The sequence below is a fragment of the Lynx rufus genome, unplaced genomic scaffold (assembly GCF_022079265.1).
Source record: "Lynx rufus isolate CCGP_SWC_20201006 ecotype Redwood Valley unplaced genomic scaffold, mLynRuf1.p SCAF_21, whole genome shotgun sequence".
NCBI classification, from domain to species: Eukaryota; Metazoa; Chordata; class Mammalia; order Carnivora; family Felidae; genus Lynx; species Lynx rufus.
In genome coordinates this window covers 23,862,328-23,879,306 of record NW_025814836.1, presented here as the reverse complement: position 1 = coordinate 23,879,306, position 16,979 = coordinate 23,862,328, and the positions used below count along the sequence as shown (strand labels likewise).

Here is a 16,979-nt window from a genome sequence, read left to right as displayed (position 1 = left end):
AATGTTATCAATGTCATTAGGAAGCACTATTCTGTGAGCTCTTCTTCCAGAAAAATTTGTTTTGATTATCAGATTGGCCACTGAGGTTTTCTTAACAATGGCACTACAGGGCACCTGGGTGGCTCGGTTGAGCGGCCGACTTTGGCTCAGGTCATGATCTCATAGCTCGTGGGTTCGAGCCCTGCCTCGGGCTCTGTGCTTGACAGCTCAGAACCTGGAGCCTGCTTCGGATTCTTTGTCTCCCTCTCTCTCTGCCCCTGTCCTGCTCATGCTCTGTCTCTGTCTCTCTGTCTCTCAAAAATAAATAAACATTAAGAAAAAATTTTTTTAAATAAGTAAGTAAATATTTAAAAAAAAAATTTTTAATGGCACTATGACTTCATTGGCTTTGTGCCACTATTTGACCAAGGTTTATAGCATAATATACTGGGAACCAGGGCAAAATACATTACCAGTTTAATAAAACATATGTGTTAGAGGTTTATCATATTTCTTATTAGCAATTTTCCCATTCAGCTACTCATCATAATTCATCATGTTTGTGGATTACCCAATCCCAGCATAGACAGAGTCACGCTGTGTATTTATTTGCACTGGATTCCTGGTTAATGTTTCACTTACAACGTTCTTTTCCCCCCGAGTTTAAAAGTATTCAGCATACTGATTTAATTAACTTTCAGCTAACTAATTGAATTCCTGAATTGTATTACTGATCTACTTTTGTGAATTTAAAATACAACATAACACAATACATTTCAAATTTAACACATAAACAATAACACATATTGTGAAACAACATGTCCACACCCTACTAATTGCACATTAGCTGAGACAAACTGTAGAGCTAACACAACCTAAACCTTAAGAGCAAAATGATTATTGAGAGTATAACAGGATTTCTGAGAAAATCATACTTAACATGACATCTAAAGTTTGTGAAATAGGTGTGAATAAAGCTTCTCATCCCAATAAAATAGCCTGTAGACAACTTAATGGGTCCCTGGGTCCAGAGACCACATATTGGAAGAAGGCTGATAGATGGGGAAGAAAATATAAATATATATATATATATATATATATATATATATATATATATTGCAGAGTCACGTGACCAGAGGACTCATTGAAATACAAAAAATGTAAATGGATGAAAAGGCGAAAAATTGAAAGGAAATGTACAGTGTGATCCCATTTATGTAAAAAAGTGAGTGTAAATTTTAAGTACATAGGAAGAAAGCACTGGAAGGAAAAATTGTTATCAGTGATCAGCCTAGGGAGGGGAGGGGCTAGGAGAGCAAAGGGAACCTTCATGTTCTACTCTCTATATGCGTATCTTTTTTTTAATGTTTATTATTTATTTTTGAGAGAGAGAGAGAGGAAGAATGCTCAGCAGGCCCTGCACTGTCAGCACAGAGCCTGCCACGGGGCTTGAACCCACGATCCATGAAATCATGACCTGAGCCAAAATCAGGAGTCGGACTTATAACCAGCTGAGCCACCCAGGTGCCCCGTGTATGCCTCTTATTAATTTCAAATTGTGGTCAAATACAACACAAAATTTACTAAACTACCCTTAAGTATAGAGTTCAACAGCGTTAAGTATATTCACATTGTTGTGCAACCAATCTCTAGAACTCTATCATCTGAAAAAGTTGAAACTCTTTACCAATTAAATAGCAACTTCCAATTTCCTTCTTCCCCCAACCCCTGGTGACCATTTTTCCACTTTCTGTCTCTATGAATTTGACTATTCTAGCTCCCTCGTATAAGTGGTATCATTTCAATATTTGTCCATTTGTATCTGGTTTATTTCACTTAACATAATGTCTTCAAGGTTCATTCATGTTGTAGCCTTTATCAGAAATTCATTTCTCTTTAAGCCTGAATGATATTCCATTGCATGTTTATTCCACATTTTGTTCATTCATTCAGTAATCATTCATGGACACTTAGGTTGCTTCCACCTTTTGGGTGTTGTGAATAGTGCTCCTCTGAACACAGGCGTGCAAATACCTCTTCAAGACCCTTTCAGTTCTTTTCGGTATGTACCCAGAAGTGGGATGGCTGGAATTGCCTGTCTTGTTCTGATCTTTTATGATGAGAATGTACTCGTGTATTATTCATATAGTTCAAACATACAGAGAAATGAAAAAGAAGTCACCATCAGAGTGTGAGTTATGGGCATACAAGGTTTCAGAGGTAGAGTAGTACCTGAACGTGGCCCACGTACAAATTGTGTATATCCAACAAATGACGTCTTAGGCTTGCTCAAATTTCCTCTGTGGTAAGAGAGCACCTACAGAGCCAGCTAACTCAGTTCCTTAAGCTATGGGCAAAGTTGGAAAAACCAAACTGGATTATTCAAATGTATTTTTCAGTTTCCTGCCCCTACACCTTTATTGCCTCAATTCCCTCCACTGGGTATATCCTTCACCTGCCAACTTGACCCAAATGTCCTCTCCCTTCTGAGGCCCCTTTTAACCTCCCCAACGAAATTGACTCTTGCTACATCTGAAGCCCCACAGGGCTTTGTGCCTCTCTTAGGGCTCTTTTCTTCACAACACAAAGATTAAGTGAGGCTCATACCCATTAAAATGGTTATAGAGCCTCATCTTTCGACTTGAATTCAACATTCACAAGAGTAGGCCAAACACCGTATTAGCCAGAATTTAAGTTAGAACCCATAGTCAACATTTATTGACAAATAATAAGTATTTGCTATGAGTTTGGCACTATTATGCAGTCCCTGCCCTCATGGGGTTTATGTGTATTTTCTTCCACAGGCCTTCCTATTTTGGAAAAATCGGAAATTCATTTTCAACTCAACAAGTATGGGTGCCTAAGGGCAGCAGTTGGAGATGACACATGTACACATCCATACATTTTAAATTCAACAAATATTTACTGGGTATCTAATACGTGCCAGGTTGTACGTTCGCCACTGGGAATTTAACAATGAACAAATCATCAATGCTTTTTCTTTCTTTTTCTTTCTCATAACAGCTTTATTGTAGTATAACTCAGACACCATACAGTACCCCAATTGAAGTGTACAATTCAGTGGGTTTTAGTGTATTCACAAAGTAGTACAATTATCACCAGTATTTTCAACACCCTTCAAAAGAAACCCCCTAACCAGTAGCAATCACTCCCCGTTTCTCCCAACCCTCAGCAACCATTTTATTCTCCCTCTCTATTTTTGCCTATTCGGACATTTTGTGTAAATGGAATCATACAGTTCACGGTCTTTTGTGACTTTTTTCACTAAGTCTAACATTATCAAGGTTCATCTGTGTTGCTGTATTTCTCTTTACTGACAAATAATATTCCATTTTATGGCTAGACCACATTTTGCTTATCCCTTCATTGGTTAACGCATATTTGGGTTATTTGCACTTTTTGGTTTTTATGAATAATGCTGTCACGAGCATTCGTGTACAAGTTTTTGTGTGGACATATGTTTTCAATTCTCTTGGATATATACCCAGGCGTGGACCTGCTGGTGAGTATGGTTAATGTAATAATTCTATAGTTCCTCCTTTTGAGGAACTACCAGTCTATCTTCCAAAATGGCTGTCCCATTTCACATTCCCACTAGCAGCCTATGAGGCTTCCATTCGCCCCTAAACTTGCTATTATCTTTTTCATTATAGCCATCCTCCAAAATATTTAACTTTTTATCATGAGATCATCTTCGATGCATAGAATTGCAAAGATAGTGCAAAGTAGATCCTGCACTCAGGTTCCCCTAATGTGAGATCACCAATCTTTTGGAAAAGATAGAAATAATAGTTAAGAGGCCAGCTCTGCCCCTTCTCGTCCTAGGTGCAGATCAGCAGCTTGGACAAGTCAAGGCAAACTTTGTACAGAGTCAGGGTCAGCGAGAAGAGGGTCACATTCAGGTGCCCACGGTAACAAAAGCAGGAGGCAGAGCTCAAGGAGCCAGCAGATCCTGTTAACGGGGTCACGTTCGGGGCGGGGAGACCGGGAGCAAGGGGCTTCCTGACACCCCGCACGCCTGGTGGTCTCATCACACTGTAGCACGCTTTGGTTGTTTTCTCTTGCACCAAGTCTTTTGAACTCCGGAGAGCTTGAGGCCGTGCTTTGAAGGGCTCTCATATCCTCCGCCCTTACCCGTAAAACACTTAACGAAACCACCTCGGCCGCCACCTCCCGTAGCGCGGTAGACCGACCTCGCACCCCGCGCCCCAAAGACGGCAAAGCCTGGCCACAAGTCCAGTGCCACACCCAGACCCGGGGCCCGGCTGCAGCCGCCGGCCACTCAAGGGCCGCCGCTGCCCCCGGACGCCGGAGCCCGGCTCCCGATTGGCCAGGCGTGCACGAGAGCCCGCCCTCCGGAGGTTGCCGGGAGGCCTCTCGGCTCCCCCGGGTCGCCGCCTCCGCTAGGGGCCGGTAGCTAAGTGCGGGCACAGGGCTCCGGTAGGTTCTGTGCAGGCGAGGTCGGGCGTGGGAGAGCCCTGTTACCGCCACACCAGGCCAGGAGGCTACATTAGGAGAGACGAGAGTCCCTTTGTCTGCTCTCCGCAGCGACGCGCCGGGCGCGGGGAGGGAGCGCCGGTTCCCGCCCCGGAAGCGGAAGTGCGGACGCCTCGGGGTCCCGTCCAGTGCGAGCCCGGCCGGTGCGCCAGCCATTCCGCCCGCCGGTCACGTCGCGCCCTCTCCGCTGCCCGTTTCCCCCGCTCGACGGCTTCGCCATGCTGTCTCTAGATTTTTTGGACGATGTGCGGCGAATGAACAAGCGGCAGGTGAGGATGGCCTCCCACTCTTTCCTGGGGCTCCCCTCTTCTCTCTGACGCTGCCACTGCGGGGCCGGGCGGACCTCTGGCCCCCAGTGAGAGGGCCTGAGGAGGTCTGACGCCTGGATCATTCCTTCTCTTGGTGGAGCGTGTGGCCAGAGGTCGCTTTGTCCGCCCCCTATTTTTAGCCCCTGGCTGCGTCTGGGCCTGCTAGGGGCGAAGCGGGAAGCCGGGGCTTCACGTTCCATTCCTGCTATCGAGGCAGGAGAGCGGGTGGAAACCGCAGGGTGCTAAGTGGGAGTTGGGGTTGCCTGTTATTTTAGACTTGGGAAGGCGGCAAACTCGTGTTTTCTGCGATCGCAGCGACTCCCGGTCAATTCCGGCGACTGGGTTTAGCAGTTCAGTGCTGCTCCTGGCTTCTGGAATGCTCGGGAGGGCGGCTGTAGGCCCCCCAAGAGCCGTTTGGCTGCTCTCAGCCCGAGGCAACCCTCCTGCTGCAGCCGGACCCCAGCGGGCTGCAGGGCCTTTCCCTGGAGCGCCTCTGAGCTCAGAGTTGGAGCAACAGTAATACTTGCCCTTGAGTCCTCTTAGCAGTAAGGTGGCAGCTCTCAGAATCCTCGGATTTGCTGCCCAATAGTAGTGGCACAGGGATCTTGAAATTGAGATCTTGTGATTTTTGTCCCTTAAACCTTACTCCATCTTGAACTTCTAGACCTTTTGCCAGATGGTCCTGGCAACACTGTTGTAATTATTTAGTCATTAGGAAGGGTCGCTCCTTTTTGTCTTCTGCACGAAGTGTGTTTGTAGAGACTAGTTTTGCTTGCCTTGGACCTTTTTTTAAATGGTATTTCGCTTTTAAGAATTTAACGTGTCACTATTTTTTTTTTAACTTTTAAAAAATGTTTATTTATTTATTTATTTTGAAAGAGAGCGGAGTGGGGGTGGGGCAGAGAGAGAGGGAGAGAGAGAATCCCAAGCAGGCTCCGTGCCGTCAGCGCAGAGCGGAATGTGGGGCTCGAACCCACAGACGGGGAGATCCTGACCCCAGCCGAAATCAAGAGTTGGTCCCTTAACGGACTGAACCACCCAGGCGCCCCTAACGTGTCACTGTTAAAGATGCTCTTTTGGACTTGTATTCTACAGTATTCATAGTTAACCGTCTAAGGAAGTGCATATGTACCCTTCGCTTAGTCCGCTTCAGACTTTTCCTAGCTCAGTGTCACCTCTTAAACACGTTTCCTGGGGCGCCTGGGTGGCGCAGTCGGTTAAGCGTCCGACTTCAGCCAGGTCACGATCTCGCGGTCCGTGAGTTCGAGCCCCGCGTCGGGCTCTGGGCTGATGGCTCAGAGCCTGGAGCCTGTTTCCGATTCTGTGTCTCCCTCTCTCTCTGCCCCTCCCCCGTTCATGCTCTGTCTCTCTATGTCCCAAAAAAATAAATAAACGTTGAAAAAACAAAAACAAAAAAAAAACACGTTTCCTAATTCCCTCAGTCATAATTGATCATTCTTTCCAAGTTGCACGAAGTGCTGGTCTTTATGGTAACACTTCAGGGTCTCATTTGTACAGTGCTGTCTTCTTCATATCTGGATTTCTAGGTGCCATAGACATTTCTCCGGAGAAATACTTAGTTTGGACCTCCTGGTTTTTGTTTTGTTTTGTTTTTGTTTTTGTTTTGACTTATGCCAGGAATCAGACGCAAAGGTCAATGAGACAGACAATGGCTTCGAGGAGCATAAGTGTGTAGAAAATGACTAAGGCAAATAATAACTATTTTGCACTCTTGCTGTGTGTGTGATGTGTTTATTTACCGGAGAGGTAGGTAACGTCACTCCCATACTGCAGATGAAGAAAATGAGCAAACTCCCAGAGGTTGTTGGGGGGACGTGGCAAGGACTGAATAGCATGGCAGTGGGGCGAGGGCAAGTAATGAAATGAGGCTTTACCCATACATGATATCTGGGGAAAAAAATTGACAGTGACTCTAGATACTGAGAGCTAATCGGACGAAAAGGGTAACTCGAAGTTTGGTTCTTCTCTTCTAAAATTGCTGTCATTTGCATAACTTTTCCACTTATCCTTAAATATCATCAAATGTCTGGTTAATTTGTTTGAGTTGTCATTGTTCTTTTTTCTTATCAGGTTCATAGAGGAATACTTAGTGCAATAAATTTCATCCATTTAATTTTTTTTTTTTTACATTTATTTATTTTTGAGAGCCAGAGAGAGATAGCATGAGCAGGGGAGGGGCAGAGAGAGAGGGAGACACAGAATGAGAAGCAGGCTCCAGGCTCCGAGCTGTCTGCACAGAGCCTGATGCGGGGCTCGAACCCACGAACCGTGAGATCATGACCTGAGCCGAAGTCGGACGCTTAGCCAACTGAGCCACGCAGGCACCCCAAATTTCATCCATTTAAAGTGTACCGTTTGATAAACTTCCAGTTAACTACGCCCATCACAGTCAAGATAACTGAACATTTCTATCACCCACAAGATCCCCTGTGCCCCTTTCTGTTTCGTCTGTTAGCAGCTGGCAACTGCTGATTTGCTTTTTGTTAGTATAGATGGACTTGCATTGTGTTTTTATTTTATTTTTATTTTTAATTTTGGACTTGCAGTTTATATTCTTTTGAGCTTTGAGTTTTGATTTTTTAACAACTTACTCAAGACTTTTGTTTGTTATATGTAATGCAGTTTTTTTGGTCAGCCTCACAGTTGCCAGAAGTAAAGTGTTTACCTTCCCTGACTCCTATACATTGTTGCCAGATTAAAGGCCTCTCTCCTGCCCTCAGACCTTCAGCTCCTCATTGCCTTGTAGGTAGTGGCCTAGACCTTTAGAATGGCATTTGCAGTAAGCCACAGTTGTGTTACAGTCACTGTTTCTCACCGCTTCAGTTTACTTTTTCTACTTGTCTCGTCATTGTCTCTGAACATTGTCCCATTCAAACCTTATGTACTCTGCTGCCTTAAAACTCCTCTTGTATTCTTTCCGAGTCTTTGTGGACTGGCCCAGAACATTCAGTGATCTCTACAGCCCTGTTAGCAGTTATATACTATTTTATTTGTCTTCCCTTTGGAGTATGGCTCCTTTACTGAAGTATCAGATCGCTGTTTTCCTGCAGCTTTTCTTAATCCATGAAGACCTGATCAATAGAGTTTGACTGTTTCTGCGGTGTAAATACACCCAACATGGCTGATTTCATGCTACCATCATGACATCTCTCAATGTGGAATTAAGAAGAGCTGTGGTAGCAGGCACCTGTTATTTCCACTTTACAGATAAAATAGAAAAACGTAATCTCAAGAACACAGATAACGAGGGGAAGAACAAACATAGATAACGAGGGGATGCCTGGGTGGTTCAGTAAGTAGGTTGAGCTTCATGCTCTCGGTTTCAGCTCAGGTCATGATCTCACAGTTCATGGGTTCGTTGGGCTCTGTGCTGATAGCATGAAGCCTGCTGGGGATTCTCTCTTTCCCTCTCTCTCCGCCCATCCCCTGCTTGCTCTCTAGCTCTTTCTCTAAATAAATAAATAAATAAACAAACAAACAAACATTTTAAAAAAGGACATAGATAATGATAAAATGTAGTAAAATAGTCGGGAACTGATGAATTTAGATTATTTCTTTGTTGTTGTTTTTTTAAAATTGAATTGAATTGTACTGATTTTCAATAACACTGTACTTGACACCCAGCTTGCAAAACTCCTGAAAAGTTAGCAAATTGGCTCCAGCACACTGCTGGTATAGGTTAGGTTTTTTATTTTAGTTTTTAGTTTTTAAATTTTTATTTAGTTTTGAGAGTGTGGGTGAGTGGGGGAGTGGCAGAGAGAAAGGGAGACAGAGGATCTGAAGGGAGCTCCAGGATGACAGCAGAGAGCCCGATGTGAGGTTTGAACCCACAGACCATGAGATCATGACCTGAGCTGAAGTCTGACACTTAACTGACTGAGCCACCCAGGTGCCCCAGTTTTGTTTTTTTTTTTGTTTCTTAAATGATTTTATCTTTAAGTAATCACACCCATTGTGGGGCTCAGATAAGTTCGAATGCTGTATCAACTGAGCCAGCCAGGTGACCCTGGATATAGGTTCATTTTTTGATGCCCATTGAGATGGCCTCTATGTCCAGAAAGGCCTCTTTAAAATTATCTTTTATTTTAAAAAATAATGTTCAGCTTGTAAAAGCTAAAACTTTAAAACTGAGTTCTTAAGCTTCTAGAATGAGTGTACAAATCTTATTTAAAGGCTAGGAAATTTAAAAAAAATAAATTCTAGGAAATTTTAACAGACATTTTTAAGGCCCTTTGAATATTTGGGCTAATTTACAAACAAACACCTTAAAAATATTATACATTTAAAAATTTCTTTTGTAAAGGGTGCCTGAATGGCTCAGTTGGTTGAGCATTCGACTCTTGGTTTCAGCTCAGGCCCTTATCTCATGGGTTGTGGGTTCAAGCCGCACATCGGGCTCTGTGCTGCCAGTGTGGAGCCTTCTTGGGACTCTCTCCCTCTCTCTCTGCCCCTTCCTCTCTTATGCTTCTGCACGCACGCTCTCTCCCAAAATAAGTAAGTAAACTTTAAAATTTTCCTTTTTAAGAACATCATTCAGCAAACATCACTGCATACTTATATCATTTGTATATGTCTGGGACTACTTAAGTTCTCTGAAATGTTTCAACACTGTGTAAATAGTAAGCTTTCTGCTTAAAATCATAAATCTGCAACAATTGATTATATATTACAAATTGAAACTACAAACCTGACCTATTACTTTAATGGGCCAAGTTCTTTTAAATTTTATAAATACTTAAAATACCAAATATGCACAGAGTTTTTAACATAAAAATATTAACACTATACATAATTTCTTTTAAGAATTTTTTTTCTTTTTTTTTTTTCAACTTTTTTTTTTTTTTTATTTATTTTTGGGACAGAGAGAGAGCATGAACAGGGGAGGGGCAGAGAGAGAGGGAGACACAGAATCGGAAACAGGCTCCAGGCTCCGAGCCATCAGCCCAGAGCCCGACGCGGGGCTCGAACTCACGGACCGCGAGATCGTGACCTGGCTGAAGTCGGACGCTTAACCAACTGCGCCACCCAGGCGCCCCTTTCTTTTAAGAATTTTTGTTCTTAATTATAAATTTTACTGGGGTCAAAAGTTGTTTACCCACTAAGAAAAGAAGTATGTCATGCCAAGTAGTTTTCATGCTACTTTCACATGTAAAATTTGAGATTGTCCCTGTTTGCCAAGAATTCTTAATGACCAGAGGGTATTGGCCAGGATGTGACTAGATCCATATTTGAGCCCTGATGGGATTGGTCCAACTTCCACAGAATTTGCTTATTAGCTCCTCCTTAGGCCTCTTACATTACTCGGTTTGAGTTTTGCATTTCTTTGGGTTTTAATTATCTGTATGTCTTCTTGCCTAAATCTAAAGATCTTAGGACTTGGCAGAATCCTTGTCTTTTTATTTCTTCTTATCTCTTAGGATCACTCAGCTCCTAATGGCTGTGGTAAGGATATCTGATTGAACTCTAGATACCTGTGATGATTTTTGTTTAAATGAATTGGTCCCCCAGTGAGGCACACCGAAGCCAAGGAGATTTTTCTTAGTCTTCGACCTAATATCAGTAAGTGCGCAGCAAATAGGAGGTACATATAGCACAGAGAACGGATCTATCCAGATTTTTGAAAACTCATATAGTCTTGTTTAGGATGAGGAAAATGTTACTGACAAGGTGTCCACATTCAGTAGTTAGTTGCCAAGTTTCAGTGTAGAAATACTAACATCAGGGGCACCTGGGTGATTTAGTCGGTTAAGCATCTGACTTCGGCTCAGGTTGTAATCTTGTTTGTGGGTTTGAGCCCCATGTCGGGCTCTGGGCCGACAGCTCAGAGCCTGGAGCCTGCTTCGGATTCTGTGTCTCCCTCTCTGCCCCTCCCCTGCTTGTGCTCGCTCTCTCTCTCTCTCTCTCTCTCAAAAACAAATACTAAAAAAAAAATTAAAACTGAGACATGGTGAATCAGCGAGATGTCACTAGCCACCACTGTTATGGGTGGACAAATCCAAGCTTTCCATGGCATCCGCGGCTGGAGTCCACATCTGGTTGATGGATTGGGACCACACCAAAGGAGAGTAGATGCAGTGTGTGGAAAGCTGTTGCTTCTCCAGCTAGGCTCTGTTGGTCACCCAGAAGAGCTAGACATGGAACAGAAGAGAGCAAGGACAGACTGCATCCAGCCAGGCCTTTGATTTCTCGCCGCCTCTAACCATAGCGACCTCCAGCATAATAGCAGGTCCGTCCTTTTGACCTTCTAGATCTTGGGCACATTTCTCTTTTTGGCCAACTTTAACCCAGAACCCTAGAGAGAGGGGATTTGGGAATGCCTAGTTGTAGCTTATCCAGGTTGGCAAAGTGCAAAATTACTGTAGTCAACTCGGCAACTATACACACATCTTATAATTGTATTTAATTTTTTTTAATGTTTATTGATTTTAGGGCGGGGGGGAGGTGGGAGGGGTAGAAAGAGAAAGCGAGACAGAGGATCCAAAGGGGACTCTGCACTGACAGCAGAGAGTCTGCTGTGGGGCTCTGACTCATGAGCTGTGAGATCATGACCTGAGCCGAAGTTGGACATTTAACCCACTGAGCCATCCAGGCACCCTTGTATTTAATTTTTCAAATAAAACAAAATTATGCTTCTGTCTACTATGTAGCTATCCTTTGTTTTTGTAATTGTTCATGTGGTTGTAGCTGTATTCTTTCTTCCATTAGCCATTCCATAGTCCTTCTGCTCTCAGCCACAACCCAAGTTGGTCATAGTTTCTTGCCTGGTGGAGTGACCCAAACTTCATTACTAAAGGGTTAATGTCAAGAGTAGTCCTGCCTGAATTGGATTGTCGTGGTTTTCACTAACTTTTATCACAGAGCATAAGAGAACTTAGAGAACTTCTTTGTATAGTCCAGGATTCTATATATAGTCCAATTATACTCACTTCCCTCATTATGTAGAAACAACCCTATCTTCTTCTGAACGTCAGGATCAGTCACCCTTGCCAATAAGTAACCCTCTATTCTTTGCATTTTGGTTCACTGGCATGAGGAGCCCAAAGTGGCCAGGTAGTGCTCTCAACTTCCGGTTTCATGGAATCATCGTGTCCCCTGATGGAAGGATATCTCGTGTGAAAATGAAAATGTCTAAGCCAGCAGAATCCAAAGTTGTGAGAATGGAAAACAGAAATTTCACTAGCAGATTGTTAGGGGTAGTAGTGAGAGCTCACTCCCATTCTCATCCTTTTATTCTGGACGAATGAGTAGTACCTATAGAAGAAATAATCTCATAGATTGGTTGCTGATTCAGAGCATGTACCACATACGGGAAGGCAGTAGACATTATCCCAGCCCCACAGAGTGTTGCTGGTGACTAACTGGTGCGCTAAGGCCATCTGTGTCACTCGGAAGATAGAAACCATACCAGTAACTGAACAGGGAAAAGTTTAATATGAAGAATTGTTAACTAGTAAAAGATGTTCAACTACTAAAAATGGGTAAAAGAGCACTCAGAAGTTCAGAAATGTCATATGCAGAAAACAGCTACACCCTCTAGGATGAGGGAGTGAACGAGGAAAGAACCGCCCTCCCAAGCCTGAGATTCAAGACCTCCTTTGAGAGGGCGTGGCTCCACAGGAACATGCAGTCTGCCATGGGAGTGACATTTGCCAGAGCAGTGAGCTGGGGCGGCTCCATAGAACTGGCCTGCTGGGCGGCTGAGAAGTTTGCCAGAGATCACGTGGGCAGGAGCCAGTCTGTGATGGCCAGTGACGAACACTACCAGACCTGCACACAGATCCGCTCACTGCCATGTGAAATAAAAACATGGAACGGGGGAGAGAAGCGCCTTCCTCCCTCACTTTGCAGTGGCCCTCTCGTGCCTTTTATTAATAAATCCAAACATGACTGAGCCAGTTGGAAGAGGAGAATTTGTGTAGGTAACACAAGAATGGATTTGGAGCTCGGAGGCAATACATTGATAACTGGCCTACTGTTCCACTGTTACTTCCGGCCAGCCACTTCCAGACGAGGGGAGACCTAGTAAGACCAGTGAATTCCATGACCTGTATGGCCACTGCTGTACTTTAATTATCCATGAAATAAGTTCCCTCATCACAATGTTGTATGGAATACCATGATGAGGAACTAAGGCATTCTGTAAGTTCACGGATGGTGGTTTTGACAGAAATACCAAGGAGAGGGAAGACATCCCTATCTAGAATATAGTCTAGTAAGGAGAAGTTGCTGTCCGTCCCGTGACAGAAGTAAACCAGTATCAGGAATGGTATCATTGTTGATTTTTTTTGCTGTTGGCAGAGTAGACACTCATCATTGGCCAGAAGCAAATTGGTTTTGGTGAGTGAAAATCCACATTGCTAACCATCAGCTTGGCTGCTTACAGACAGCCACTTTGACCATGAGCCCGTTGGGCAAGACGAGGGTAGCTGGATGTCTGACTGACATCCAGAGAGTAGGTAATTTTATTTAACTGATTGTTTTAGTATGTGCTGCCGAAACGAGCACTGCTTAACTGATTATTAAGATAACTCCTCTGCTGGGACACCTGGATGGCTCCGTTGGTTAAGCGTCCAACTCTTGATCTCAGCTCAGGTCATGATCTCACAGTTGGTGAGAGGGAGCGCGGTGTTGGGCTCTGTGCCAACTTGCGGATCATGCTTGGGATTCTCTCTCCCCCTCTCTGCCTACCTCTCTCTCTCTCCCTCAAAAAAAAAAAAAAAAAGACTTCTCTGATGATATAATTCTTTGGTGAACATTTATATGGGACACAGACATATCTTCACATTCTAAATACCTGCTTGGAGAGTTCCCTCAACATACCACTGACCCAAATGCCTTGTCTCCGGCTTTTCGATAATGTCCCTTCCAGTCCCCAGCCAGCCAGCCAAACTGCCGTTCACTTTTGAATCAGTGTAAATCCACACCTGTGGCCACCTCTCCCTCCAGGCAAAAGGAACCACTTCTATCACTCAAAGTTCTGCCCAATGGGGAGATTTCCCTTAATCACGGTCCCTCGTGGTCAACGCTGAATGGGCATGCAGTGCCACAGCCGTCTGTTTTCAGCTGGTGCTAGGTGGTTCGTGTAGAACCGTCTAAAAACCAGGCCCGACGTCGTCCTTAGTCAGCCGGTCAAAGGGAGCTCCCGTGAGGCAGTAGGTGTGAGAGAAGTGAAGCAGTTTAACCTGAGTAGAAACCATGAGTATCTGAGTCACTTGCTCGTACAGTTGTGTCTTCAGACCTGCCCGAGCCCGGTCTTAAGTAGCCTGCTTCTGCTTGGTGGTGGAGTACTTCCGCGAGCTGACGCACAGCTTCGTGGCTTGGTGTATCTGGCAGTTCAAGCTGGGGAGTTCAGGTCATGTGGTAATTTGGTGACCCCCCCCCCCCGCCCCGGTCAAGTGTTTGGTCTCTGCCAGAACCCAATAGACGCCAGAAGCTGTTACTTCAGAGAACAGTTCTCCAAAGTATAGCGTAGCTTTGCCCCCAGATCCACAGGTGTGTGCTGTCATTCACCCCTAGAGAATGGCCAGAGGCTCCCCATCTGTCACAAACACTTCAGTCATCGTCTCGGTCTGATGGCCCAATTGCTAGAACAGCTTTCATGGCAGCTTGGACCTGTTGTGGAGCCTTGCTCAAGACTGGCTCAAAATGGGTTTACTAGATACGGAGATTGGACTAGCTCACCCACATGAGGTATATGTTGCCTCCAAAATCCCAGGAGGCCCGCTAGGCTTCAAGTTTCTTAGTGGTGTCGGGAACCAGATGCAGCAACTTCCTCTTCGTCTTGGAGGAGATGTTTTAGCAGGGACTGCTAGACACCAAGAGTTTTCATCAGGATGGGGATTTTTGTGGGATTTATTTCCCACACTCTGGCCACTTGTGTATTTTTCCTTTTATGTTTATTCTTGGAGCGAGAGAGAGAGGAAGACACAGAATCCAAAGCAGGCTCTAGGCTCCCAGCTGTCAGCCCAGAGCCCGACACAGGACTTGAACTCACGACCCGTGAGATCATGATCTGAGCCGAAGTCAGATGCTTAACCGACTGAGCCACCCTTGGTATTACCAAGGGGTCTAGGTCACAAGGTTCAACTACCAAGTGCAGTCAGCACTATATTGATGTCATCAATATAGTAAACAAGTTTACTCTGGAATGGAGGGCCAATCAAGGTCCCTGTGGCTAGATTACAATCGGAAGCTCTAGAATTGATGTAGCCCTCAAGTAGACCCTGTCACCAAAAGCATACCTAGTGGTCTTATTTCTCTTGCTGCATGGGTCCTCAGAGACAGGAAATTGTCAGGAAAACATGCAACGAGCCTCTTTTAAGTTGATGTTGGCTAGAAACTGATGATTGTCTTGCTAAGACAGGGTACTCAACCCCTGATTTTCATCATTCAGACTCATTAAGGATGTGTACCTTTTAGTTCTGATTATGGCTACATGTAATATTGTTAAGGAACTGTGACATACAGCATTATGTTTATGGTTATGGGCCTTGGAATATCACTTGTAGCAAGAAGTAAGATTGGAGAGGTCAGCAGGGCCCAAATCATGGAAGGCCTTGTATACGGAGGAGTTCAGATGTGGTAAGTCGTGAGAAAAAATTTGGAGCAGACAGTACAGTAATTTCACTTTCACTTTATAAAAGTAATATACAGGCAGATGAGTTACATGGATGCAAATCTAGAGGTAGAACTGTCAGATTATTTTCATAGTCTTGGTGAGAGGAAACGAGACCTGAATTCAGGCAGTAGCCGCAGGAGTAAAGCCAACAGGCTGGATGTTAGAGATGTTGGGGAGGTGAACTCTAGAGGCCCCATGGCAGATGTTGGGACCACACTGGAGAGTGTGGAAAGAGGAAGCAATTTGAGGAAAAGGGTTGAGTTCAGCTTTGAACATGGGTGATTTTCAGAAGGTAACTGAATATATTTACCTAGAGGATATAAATGGTGTGATACAAAGATTTCAGTGTCATCAGCATAGAATTGAAGCCGTGAAGAGACAAGATTGCGTGCAGAATGGGGAAGGACAGGGGCAAAGACGATCCTAGAGCACCTGTCTTTCAGGGTCTGGCGTAACAAACCAAGGGATGAGTGGGTTATAAGAAAGTTAATCAAGTGCTAAATGCCTCAGAAAGACAAGTAAGGTGGTTGAAATAAGTTTATGGGCTCACCCTCCCCCCCCCATAATGAAACAATGAATAGTTTAAATAGGTGTTATATTTACATTGCTCAAAAATTTAAAAAGGGAAAGTGACTTTCCTATAGCTTTGCCAGCATTGTATGTTTCCAGACTTTTAGATTTTTGTCATTCTAGTAAGTGAAGACTGGTATCCCAGAATAGTTTTACTTTATATGTCCGTTATTATGAGTTTGGTCGAGCATATTTTCATGTGATTTTGGAGTTGTTTTTACTTCATTTTCCAAGAACTGGCAGTTCATAATCCTTTGCCTATTTTCTTTTTTGGGTTATTTTCTTATTGATTGCCAGGAGCTGTTTCTAGGAAGATTAGTCTTTTGAATATATATATGGTAAATACTTTCTCATAGTTTATCATTTGTCTTTTGACTTATAATTTGCCATGCATAGTTGTGGGAATTTTTAGTTATTGTTTGCTTTTTTGTTTTGTTTTGGTAGTTACCTTTACCTAGATTTGCTCCGTTGCTTCTGGATTTCAGGTCAATTAAATAAGACTGTCTTTACTCTGAGGCCTTTCCTACTCTGTTTGCTTCTATTTTGTATGCTTGTGCTTAAAAAAAAAAAAAAAAACTTTATTGACATATAATTTATAAAATTCGCCCATTTGAAGTGTACAATTCATGTTTTTCAGTAAATTTATCCTTAGCTGGATAGTTTATATAAATGTAATCATCCAAAATGTAGTCTTTTGCAGCTGGCTACTTTCATTTAGCATATAATTTTTTAATTGTAAAATACCCATAAAATTTATTGACTCATCCATTTTTTTTATGTTTATTTATTTTTGAGAGAGAGAGAGCGCGCGCACATGAGCAAGGGAGGGGCAGAGAGAGGGGGAGAGAGAGAATCCCGAGCAAACTCCACGCTGTCAGCACACAGCCTGATGCGGGGCTCGAACTCAGGAACCATGAGATCTGTGAGAACTGTGAGATCAACCATTTTTTAAGTGTAGAGTTCAG

General features: G+C 43.7%; 1 protein-coding gene and 1 long non-coding RNA gene across 3 annotated transcripts in view; both read left to right on the top strand.

Moving 5' to 3' along the window:
- The first annotated feature begins 1,902 nt into the window (after positions 1-1,902).
- Positions 1,903-2,971, top strand: LOC124517295 (uncharacterized). Its single transcript, XR_006963415.1, has 2 exons — positions 1,903-2,041; positions 2,784-2,971. It is a non-coding gene; the product is annotated as an uncharacterized LOC124517295 (long non-coding RNA).
- A 1,439-nt stretch (positions 2,972-4,410) lies between these two features.
- SEC11A (SEC11 homolog A, signal peptidase complex subunit) overlaps positions 4,411-16,979 on the top strand; it is a 41,082-nt gene continuing 28,513 nt past the window's right edge. Inside the window, exon 1 of one of the 2 annotated variants that reach the window (XM_047086657.1) lies at positions 4,411-4,766. In XM_047086657.1, coding sequence (XP_046942613.1) covers positions 4,716-4,766 — 51 coding nt within the window. In that variant the 5' untranslated portion in view covers positions 4,411-4,715. The remainder of the gene's footprint in view (positions 4,767-16,979) is intronic. The other variant, XM_047086656.1, reaches the window with a different exon arrangement.